Source organism: Nestor notabilis, unplaced genomic scaffold (genome assembly GCF_000696875.1).
Source record: "Nestor notabilis isolate BGI_N333 unplaced genomic scaffold, ASM69687v1 scaffold18786, whole genome shotgun sequence".
Lineage (NCBI taxonomy): Eukaryota > Metazoa > Chordata > Aves > Psittaciformes > Psittacidae > Nestor > Nestor notabilis.
This window is the reverse complement of record NW_009934435.1, coordinates 853-12,326: the sequence shown is the minus strand read 5'-3', so window position 1 is coordinate 12,326 and position 11,474 is coordinate 853. Positions and strand designations below refer to the sequence as shown.

General features: G+C 36.2%; 1 protein-coding gene across 1 annotated transcript in view; it reads right to left on the bottom strand.

The window, feature by feature from the left end:
* Positions 1-11,225, bottom strand: part of LOC104407933 (origin recognition complex subunit 4-like) — a gene marked incomplete at its 3' end in the record, with an annotated part of 11,707 nt that extends 482 nt beyond the window's left edge. The window contains 8 exon segments of the mRNA XM_010017348.1: positions 1-126; positions 2,052-2,203; positions 2,721-2,769; positions 4,762-4,847; positions 5,241-5,316; positions 7,929-8,019; positions 9,702-9,778; positions 11,160-11,225. Of these exon segments, the coding sequence (XP_010015650.1) occupies positions 1-126; positions 2,052-2,203; positions 2,721-2,769; positions 4,762-4,847; positions 5,241-5,316; positions 7,929-8,019; positions 9,702-9,778; positions 11,160-11,216 (714 nt within the window).
* Positions 11,226-11,474: the final 249 nt, after the last annotated feature.

The window sequence follows — 11,474 nt, the reverse complement described above, 5'->3', positions numbered from 1 at the left end:
AGCAGGAAGAGCAAGCTGTTCCTTGAATATCCTGATGTATTGCTTAAAATCAAAAGAATTCATCAAATATATCTGTCGGTGAGAGAACCTTGATTTTACTCTCTTCTCCAAGAGCTCCAGAATATCCTTGTTAAAAAAGAAGTACAAATAATAATTAAAAAAGGCAGATGCATTTAATGCATTCTTTGCTAGAGTGAAAACTACAAAAACACCGAAGTAAATCCTGTTAAAAAAAGAAAAAGAATTATTAAATTTTCAGGCTTGAAATGCTCTAACACGACTTTTGCTAATTACTATAATCCATGTGCCCCAAAATGCCCAGTGATTGGCCACTTACCCAAATCATGTGCTGCACTACATCACACAGGCTAATTAGTTGCTAGGATACCCAGCAAAATTTCTCCATCAATTATGTAAATACTTCAGTTACTTAAGCCTGCATTCAAGATGTTTTAGCCCATTCTGTCTCTAGACAAGTTGTCTAGTTAGTAGATATGGAGGTTGGCAGCTGTCAGCTCACACATGCCTTTTGTCAGACCAAAAGAATCCAGCTAAAACTACCCCAGAATACTTAAGAACCAATATTTATCTTCCAAGACTGTCACAGAGATCTAAGCAGGTCTGCCATCAAGTTGTCGGTGTAAGAAAGAAAAGCTTACTTTTCTCAGAACACATGGCAATAGATGGAATCAGAAACAAGCTGGGGGTTCATCCTGAGAAACCCAGTATTATTACCCTACCTGGTACTGGCACAGAAGGATTGCACTCCCAGTTACTAGGAGTTTTGGGTGGTCCTTTTTTGGTTTTTAAGGGTTTAATGTGCACTGGCTTCAGTGTTTTTATTTCCACTAAAAAAAAAGCTTTAAGAATACCAAAGTTCCTCCGAAGGGAGCAGTAAGTGTAGAGAGCCAACAATGCAAAATACAGATACCTTTTCATTTAAAAGTCACATGCAATAGAGACCAGTGATTTAACAGGAGCTCAGAAGCAACAGCTATCACCACAACCATGGTATGGCCTCTGAAGACTCCACCCTGACCACATTCCAAAGCAGAGCAATACGGGGTTCTAAACAATGGGTGATGAGTATACCAGACTCAGGACAGTAATCATAGAACCACAGAAGGGTTTGGGTTGGAAGGGACCTTAAAGCTCATCTAGTTCCAACCCCCTGACACAGGCAGGGACACCTTCCGCTAGACCAGGTTGCTCAAAGCGCCATCACAAAAGAAAAGATTGGAATTTACTGAATCAGCTATTAACTACTCTATTAACTTTCACAAATATGCCCAGCTAAACATCACCTAAACCCAACCAACCCAAGATTCAGGCTTCAATGGAAGATTTTAATCAGTCTTCTTCTTGTCATAACCCAGCTATCTCTACCACCTATCCAGTCTACTGAGAAAAAGTGTAATTCTTCTAAAATATCAACTTCCACAGTGTCAGAAAAGTCATTATTTCACAATATACACAAAATTTGTCCACAGTTTCCTAGGATGTCATTGTAAATATCACAGAAGTTTAACATGGATCCTAAACCCATTTTGAACGTGGTCATTTTATAGCAATAGTGCCCTACTGAACTGCTTGCTTAAAAAAATTCCCTGTTCTCAGACCAATGTTTTAAACATTGTAGGTTAATACCTTTCTGTTCCTACCAACTGCTGACCAAGAAACTGCAATGCCCAGGAGCCTCTAACGACAGTTCCTGCTAATGTAGAACAGCCACATGGATAAATACAGCTCTCCTGCAGTAATACAGGACCACGGCCTTGTGCCTCTCCTTAGAAATGTAAACCTGCTCCTCTAGCAGTGCAAATGAAGGCTTTGCAGTTTTGTGGTTATCCAAGTTTGCTCTCAGCACAAATTACTGTGTTTTTTTTTTAATCACCCTTACGTCCCTTCCCAATTCAAAACTCAGACAAATGTATAACAACAGTCTCTTAGTAAATTAAGCAAGGCTCCAGGAGAGGAGAGAACATCCCAGCTAAGATAACAGTCTCTTTAAAACAGCCAAAAACACTGAATGATAAAGTGCAGTTTCTTACCTGCCTACATGTGAGTCCAATAACTGTTACGGGAGTCTGGGCTGACTGTGATATATCAAAGAGGTTATAGAGCAGCGTCTGATTCTTGTGATGAACAAACAAGTCAAATTCATCCAGTATAAACAAGACTGGACAACTGCTAGTACGATTTCCTGAGACAGCAATTTTAAAAGTTAGTCTGGTAATTTCATCCTCTGGCTTCCATCTCTGCAGCTCTCACAAATTCCCAGTTTAACAACTTACATATTTTCTTTTAGCTTGTCATTAAGCCCTCCTTTCACTCAAGTACTGCTACAATAGTAAAACCAAAAATACATGGAAAAATTGTCTTGTATTATTCTGCCAAGCATCACTTCTGGTTGCAAGGGATGACAGACTTCCATGTTAATTTTTTTTTTTTTTAAAAAGCACTATTTTCAATAGCTTCAATCTGGATAAAAGAATCTGTGATCATCACATGCAAGCCTTTACAGCCTCAGTTATGTTAGGCATATGTTTGTTTGGGATTACGTATTTTTTACATGATTTTGTAACCGTAACACGTTCTTGGGCTAGATTTCTTCATACCACTTAAACAAGTAGAAAAAACCCACACATATATACTAACTTTTCATTCAAGTGACAAACATGCACACACACCATTTCAGAACAGGGGCTACTAGTACCTACCTTTCCTTAAAGCTTCAAGAAGGAACGCAAGATTTTCAGCAAAACTGCCCTACACAGAGAAGAAAAATGTTTCACAAGAGATTTTCGATGTCATTCTCAGAATTGTGTAGCTATGTCAAGTTCAGGCGCACAACAAAGGCCATCTCCTTCTAAACCCCCGCTCTCAAAAACTTACAATGTTACTTCATGTTATATAATCATCACCTCTACAGAACAAGAAAATGGGGAGTTAACTCCACACTGATCCACTTCTTTCCAGTCTGAAATCCCCAAACTAATTGTCTCAGACAGGCCAAAATTAGCAATCAGAAGAATGTCTACAGTAAGCTAAACTTGTAAGTACTATTATTTTTCCTTAAATAGCTAACGTGCACTCATTTTCCTTTTACACACATGCAAAAACTGACAATGTAGTTCCACTGAGAAACATAGGTATGCAGATTTCTGATCTGCAACCTTATTGGACAGATGAAAGCATCAAACATTCATGACAGACAACAATGGATTGCTATGACCACCCTGCTTCAGCTTCACACACATTTATACACTCTGAAGCACACAGGTTGTAAGATGGGAAAGTAGCTACAACTGAAGACCACAAGCCCAATTAAAGAAGGCAGAAAAACCAATTTACTCTCTGAATGTAAGCAGCATAAGCTAAGAAAGGAAGTTTCTGTGGAGGGACAGATATTCCTGCAAATCAGTATGTTTCCCTGCCCATGTGCAACCAAAGGGATTTGATGGTTAAGAATTTAAAGTAGTACTCCACAGTAACTTAATGGAGAAAATTACAGGGGAATTAAGCATATTTAAGTCCAGTTTTGCATCCAGCATTTTTGGAGGTGGAACCGTGGACTTTGAAAGGTTGTTCTAGTTCTCTGCTGAAAGGACAACTCATTCAAATGACTATGCTGAAATTAAATACTTGCTGTTTCCTTTTATTACTGCTGCTGTATTTGGGAAAATCTTAGCTTACAATTAGAAGGAGTTTCCCATTCTCTGTACATAAAATCATTTGGGATAAGTAAGAAACCAAAGCACAGCCTAAGAAACAAGCATTTCCGAAAGATAATAAAGCCCAGTAATGACAATCTTGTATTCCACACTGCCTCTAACCTAGTTCTCTGGTGTCTCTTAACTGAAGCAGTAACATTTCTCTTTAGCTTTCCAAATGCAACTGATGAAAAACTTCATCTATTGCAATTTCGCCTTTCACCACTCCCCTAATTCTGCTTTAGCCACTTGGATTGGCATTACATACAACTCTCAACTGTGTAAACTCTGCCAATCTCACCTATCTGGTGCCCTATCTGGGAGCTCAGGACCTTCCACCATACCAGAAGATGGCCTCTCAAAAATACTCATTAAAAATAATCAGAAGCACTTCAGTTATTCTCTTTATTACTGAGTTTAGTACTAATGTAAATGAGTCTTATCTTTGGGAAAAGGTCAACAGAAGCAAATATTTTAATAGAAATTCTATGCAAAATGAGAGCTCTAGGAAGCCTAGGCAGATTTTTCTATGGACTGGAAAAGGCTGCAAATATACTAAGGATGCTGCTTTTTGGCTCGTTAACCTGCTTACTCTGTGTGCAGAAATGCTAAAGCTGAGGCTTCCAAAATACCCCTCTGAACACAGTCTCTTTGGAATGCTTAGTATTTTTTTCGCTTAGAGGCTTAAAGTAAATGTTAAGAGAGTCTTTCCATTCCTCTTCCTTCTCCAATTCAAAGTTGATGGTTTGTTGCTCAGCACCTGTATGAACACATTCAGCACTTGTATAGAACACAAGTAATTGCTGGCATGCTTGAAGTGTTTGTAAACCAGGGTCTTCACAGGTAAATGCTGCCACAGTTCACTACTGCCATCAATTATTAAATATTTTAAAAGAGAAAGTTTTGAGAAGACTGAGCCAGCCCACAGTTTTGTTAAGATACTGTCAAAGCCCATTCGGTCTCAACAAGCTGCAGACTATAAAGACAGTTTTCTAAACAAGGATTTTTGAGGGATATAAGCAAAGAGTATAACAAAGTTGATACTTACAAAAACTTTATCCCCAACCACATTTTCCAGGTTCAACTGTCTGGTAATTTCCTTCAGGGCCACTTTATCATTAGTCTGCAGAAGCCCTGAAAGTAAGTATTTTTTCATGAAGAATTGGCAGTTTTTCACTCCAAGAGGCCACGTCTACTGCCTCTCGAGCCTTATCCAGTAGTTTATCTCGATTTTCAGCCTTACAAAGCTATGTCTTTTTACAAATTAAGACTAAACAGTAGTTTTCTCATGTAAGAAGTCGTAACTTAGAAGAACTGGGTCACAACTGATTTTTAGCATTTTGGTAAGTCATTAAAAGTACAGAAGTTCTCTTTATATAGAGAGATACAAAGCAAGGCATTTTGGAGCTCACAGACAAATGTTTCCAAAAGTGAGGCAAGATTACAACTGCCAAAAGTTTTGTTCAGTACATACAATATACAGCAACCGAATGTAACGTCACATTTGAATAATGCTGTATTACTTACCATTCAGACGAACTTCCAAGAGGTTTTCTCTAACTTGTTTCATTTCCTTCAGCTCTTTTAAGACATGATTTAATAACTAGGGAAATAAAAAAAGAAACAAAACAAAAAAAACCCATTATTTTTTTAGAAGGAGATTAATGTATTAACAGTAAGTATACAGATTGATATTAGCAGGTAGGAAACAGTATGTGCAGTTTCATTTAGTAACAATGTTTTTTAGTATTTTCAAGACTAAAATACTAAAATGAAAACTTCACATTCACTGTCATGGCAATAGCAATTACATTTGTTCATTCTGCTGAATAAAGAAATGTAAAAATAACTACAGTATTTTAGTCGCTCATTTTGGGGATTATTATCTAGGACTTTTGCCTTAATCCAAAAAAGCTTTACAAGTTTGAGATGTGAGAGAACTTTTCTCTTGAGTTAGTATAGTATTCGGCTTCACTGCTCCATTAGATGCTGTAGAACAAAAATCTTTGTTTAAATCTTTAAAGACACTATGCTTTTGCCTTTCCTCTTTAAGTTAGGAAGCACGAGACAAAATTAAACTGCACATAATTACATCAACTACTGCTTATAAAACGTAGGGGTCACAAATTTATAGTCCATCAAGAACTTGTTCTTGGCAAAACTTATCAGGAACTTGTATTAAAACACATACAGGGAGCTGAAACGTTAATTTCTTACTCACTTGCTACTCTTTGCTTTTGCTTCCTCAGCTAAGAATTTGCAGCTCCCATGTATGTGTATGTATACATACATATTTAGTTATACACACACATACAATTTGCTTCTCTCCAGCAGTCTTTTTTGAAAACTAACATCTTTCACTTGATATAGAGTAAGAAAATCATTCATTTTGCATATGTGGTTTGTTTACTTATATACTGGCAGGAAGGACCACAAATTTTCATCTTCACTAGTCTTACGTAAAAGGTTGGGGGAGGGGGAAAAAACCCCTTTAAATAACAAAAATAGTTTGAATAATAAAAGTAATTAAAGTATTATTTTTAAATAATACAGAGTTTTAGTGATTGGGGGGCATGAGGTGCTAGAGGGATCATTCTGTTCTGGGTTTTAAAAAAAAAAAAAATAAAAATCTTTCTCATGTACTCCAATTTGCTTGCCGTATAGAGCTCAGCTCCACATTTCTATTGATACTGTATTTAAAAGCAGATATAGTTAGACTCTTACTACAGATGCCAACATTTACTATATGCAAATGTGGAACAAAAAGCTTATGCACTTGGTTTCTCAAGTTTATGACCGATAAGCAGATGCCATTCACTCCAGGTGGCCCCTTAGCCAACAATCTCAATAGCACCCTGAATGTCTACACTGTGAAAACAAAACAATCTAAAAACTATTTTCTGTACCATAAGAGTACCATTACTTACAAATCTGTAAATCTAATAAAGAAAAACTAAACCCCAGTTCAAGAAGAGCAGGAAGTACATAGGTGGAGGAATTCTTATTTGCTACTGGTTTCTCAACTCTTTACCCACCAACACTCCATAGTATTTTGGCAATTATCCTTCTGAAGTGTCATGGGCAGCAGAAGGTAACAACACTGACTCCATTTGAAATGTAAAACAAGAAAGCTATCAACAAATTGGCAGAATGATTGGTGTCAGCTCTATCATGGATATGTTTACCACCTATTAATTACTATTCAACTGTATTTAAAAGCTTGAAGGCCATTTGTTTTAGCATTTGCAGAGATCTCCAAAGTAATTTTTGTAATTTTTCAACCTTAAATACTTTTTGCAGTAACAGCCAACCTATTTATCAAATTATATGCTCATAAAAGAATTAACTGTTTGCACAGTATTAAAGCATATAACCCTTAGATGTCAACCCTTCACACGCCTCAACGAGGAAGAGTTTCTTTAAAATACAAAACCTACACTTGTAAACTAGAACTACCATACATTATTCTACCTTCAAGCAATTTAGGTAACAATATTCTCCAACGTGTTTAAACCAGGATTAAGATACTTTACCATTCTCTAGATACAAACAGCTGTATTTTTATCCATCCCTCAATCTCCTCCTTTTGCAGTTTTTGGATGCCCTTTCAGTCACTTTTACAGCAGAGGCCCAATAGCAATAGTAGGTTAACTTATAAAGAGTAAGCAAAAAGTGGCTTTAATTGCAAAGATGAACTCCTGGGTGGCAACCACAGAGACTGCAACAGGAGAAATGCTGAAAGGAGGCAGAATCCATGATGTAGTCAGATCACCGAAAGACAAATGCAACTTGTTCTGATAAAATTATTTCTATTTTACATGTTTTGGGTACCCATGTTGTGTCACAAAAACTGGTGAAAACACACAAAGAATTCCAAAAGCAGACATACTTCTGCAAGCCACTGTGAGGATGGACCAGTGCGTGTTTTTGTCAGCTGCACATGAAGCTGCTCCGTTTTACAGAATCACTAGGAACTCAGTATTTGAAAAATTTCAGGAGATTTTTGAGAAACCACTTTCTCCATATTGTTATTCAACAGAATTAGCTTACAAGAAGTCCTAGAATGCTTTGAAATTGCATGTAAAAAATTAGCATTTCTCTCTTTAAAAACAGGCAAAGATGAAAATCTAGCTCCAAAACCTTCCAGGACCTCAGTGAAGCCATCTAACTCGTGCTTAATTTGACCTCGTGTAAACTTTTAATATGTGTTTATACCACAGTCTTTCCCGATCCTCGGGGTCCAATAATGAGGGCAGAGTTACTTTCTCCATGAACTGTAGTTCGTTTCAGCAGATCCAGCAGATGTCTGTGTTGACAACAGCAATAAGTTAAAAACTTCAAAGCAAACAACATTCACTGAAACTATGGAAAATTCAAACTCTTTAGAACATAAGAAAAAAGTTGATACTTTTCAACTTGCTCTCAGAGGTAACACTCAGGGCATGCAAAATGGAATACCATAAAGTCCAAAAGGCTGAGTGACCAGATCTCTTAAAACATTTTAAAATATTAAGACATGCAGAAGTCTGGAGTTATCGCTAATTAATAAAGTTCCATCTTTTTCCACCATGAAAGGACAGACTTCAGTAATTAGTTCTTCCTTAAAAAAAATTTAAAAAAGGAAGATTGCTTTCTGTGATACCACTACAGTTCACAAAAAAAGACTGCCAGACATACTGAAGGAAAACCTTGGCACCAGCAAAAATTAATATTCTAATGGAATATATTCATTTTGACAATCCTCATAAAACTGATTATATGCTAAATTTAGGTATTCAAAGCTTGTGAATGGTAACAGCAATACCAAACTTCAAATTCATATTCTATTCTCATCCAAAAGAAGGAACAAAATTACCTTCAGACAGACTTATCGCATAGTACCACATTTAAAGTACTTATAAAAACTACTGACACTTCCAATTCCCAAATGCTTAAAAATGCATAAATTTATTTTTTTCACTTAGAATATTGACATTATGCAATCGCTTCTAAAGGAGTGATAGAGCCATCATGTAAAAGCTGTAGCAAACGCATGTGGGTTTGCTCACTATTTGGGAGCTAACTATAGCAAAGAGCCCAGATACACCTCGAGAAAGAAAGTAAGAGCTGAAAAGTTCATTACGGTTTCTCTCCAGTTAAATTCACCAACAGTAGTGTATTAAGCAGAAGACAGTGTGTAAACTGGTGTTCAGAATTTCAACATGAAGAGGGAAGGTTCATTATGTAGAATACTAACATCATAGAAATACACTTTCTCACAACAAAATGCCTATGTGAGTTCTGCCTCCATATTACACCACACTTAATACACTTTAACAACAGATATGTTGTTTTCCTTTTTCTAACAGAAAGGAAACTAATGCTCACACCAGGTGATTCAACTTGCATAAAGTTACTCGTGGAAAAATTGATTTAAGTCAAGTTCTTTAGAGACATGTTTTTTTCCAAATTTGACCTGCACTGGTAAAAGGATTAGTATTAGGATAGCATTAATGTCACATTAGGTCCCTTCTTCCTGACTTTAACCTCCACATCTGGATGACCCCAAGAAGTTTTAAACATGGGTCTCTACTTCAAGAAAAATGATGTTGGCATCCAACGTTTAAGATTAACTTTTAACACAGCTTACCAATACACAGGAGAAAATCTAAAGTAAAAACAAAGATTCACAACAAGAGAATTAAAATTTTGGCTTGTTCAGGTCATTAAATACAGCCTTAGAATATGAACTAAAAGTATTTTTCAGGTTGAAAAATAGAGTTTCAGGAAACACGTTACAGATCTGAAACAAGGGCAAGAAATCCAAAAAATCAGAGCAACAGTTGTATAAAAACTTAAAATCTGAGGCACACAATTTTTAGAAGCACTGTGCTGTAAGTCATTTAAGCCTGTATAATTTAGAAAAACAGAGGCAGCAGAAAATTCGGACTTCATTTGATTATTTTTCTACTGTGGTTAAAGTCAAAATTACTAAGTCTGCTCACTCACCTGTACTGATGTTCAATCCCAAACAGTTTTCCAGTAGCATAGTGGTGACAGAATCTTTCACGTAAAACTTTCTGCACCTATGGATATAACGCAAAACAGAAAGAGCACTTGGTGCTTCAAACACTAGGATGTACAAATAATGTAATTACACCCATAGGAATAACATGGAAATTTTAATTGTCATCACTGATACAGGGGTCTTGAAAGTAAGAATAACACTGCAACAATATTTTACAGACTCCTGTAGCACAGAAAATTCAGTTAAATGACAGCAATATGTGCCTTTGGTCTCTTCTGCTAAAGTTCCTTTCCTTCACCACTCAAGGGGATGTTACACTTGTCACCAGAATAACGCCAGTAGTTCATCTACTTCATAGTTCTAACTTCCTGTGTGATGCAGGCAAACAAACATTTACCAGCTGACTGAAAGAAAACATAACCCACTTCATTATTCCCCAAAATCCTCACTGAATATGCTTTTTGCACCACTTGCAACATCGCTGCAGCCTATCGTGGTAAAACATTAGTATCAAATTTACAGTTTCTTTGAAAATTCAGTTCAGCTTGCTTCTACCACTTGGCTTATTTATAATTTATGAAGGAATTATCACCATCAGCTTTCAGTGGTTTTGGTTTAAAAATAAATATATGTGGATGCATCTTTGTGAAGTACTCCTCAGGAAGTCTAAATAATGGATAGAAGATGGAAATCTGTTTTGCGAATAATTCCACTTCATGAAACTAATTCTTTTTCAATAAAAGCTGTACTTGTCTGATTTTTCAGTTACTTTTTCTTCTACTAAAGCTTTACTGATTTAATTTCCAGATTTATTCTGTTTAATGGATAATATATCTAAGCAGTCAGCATTGTCCGTTCACAAGTGAAAAGGATTTCCTCCTAAAGAGGGATTTTATAAGTAAACGAAGGAAATATTAAAACATAAGAAAATAGTAAACTAGAGTAATTCACTACAAGATTCATCACAGTTTTTAAGCAGCCACTTTCAGAAAACAGAAGAATAAAGTTTAAAAAAAACCAAACTGAAAACTGATTTGGCAGATGCTCTCCTGCCTCACACCTAGGCTGTTAAAAACAAGCCACCTAGATCCTGATTCACCCTGCAAACAGGGAGATACAGAATCTGATTAGGTACAAAGAGATTTATGCAAATCTGCTGCTTAAAATGGCTGTAAAAGCTCAAGACCATCCTTTATTGTTTTCAAGACTCCAAAAGGTAGACCATTAATATAACACTTGAAGCAAACAAACATCTGATGAGAAGCTGAAATACAGAACGTAAATAGAAAAACCAACTGTAGAGCCCTAGAAATTACATCGTGCATCTGTACATGCCTTTTTAACTGTTCTAGTGAAAAATTACAGAATGACATGGATGGCAGAGGATGGAAAACTTTCACAACTTAAAAACAAAGTCAGCCAATAAAGATGTTACTAACCTGTGAAATGCATTCTCCATTTGCTCCACCACTCTCCTTCACCTTACGTTTACTCATTGCAGAAGGTTTGATCTTTAAATAAGAAAAAGAACATAAAGGTTATACTAACTAACACATCTTTCCAAATGTTAGTCAGAAATTGTACTTGGATGTTAGTAAACTTAATTTAGTACAACCAACAAAAGCTAGTTAGTTCCTAGTTTCAAAGAACTTAAGTTGCAATAAACATCTTTTCTTAACTGATAAAAATGTGGTAGTTCACCTTACTAGCTAAAAAGACCCAAAACACTGAAAGGATTTTTAATTCGCTTCCGA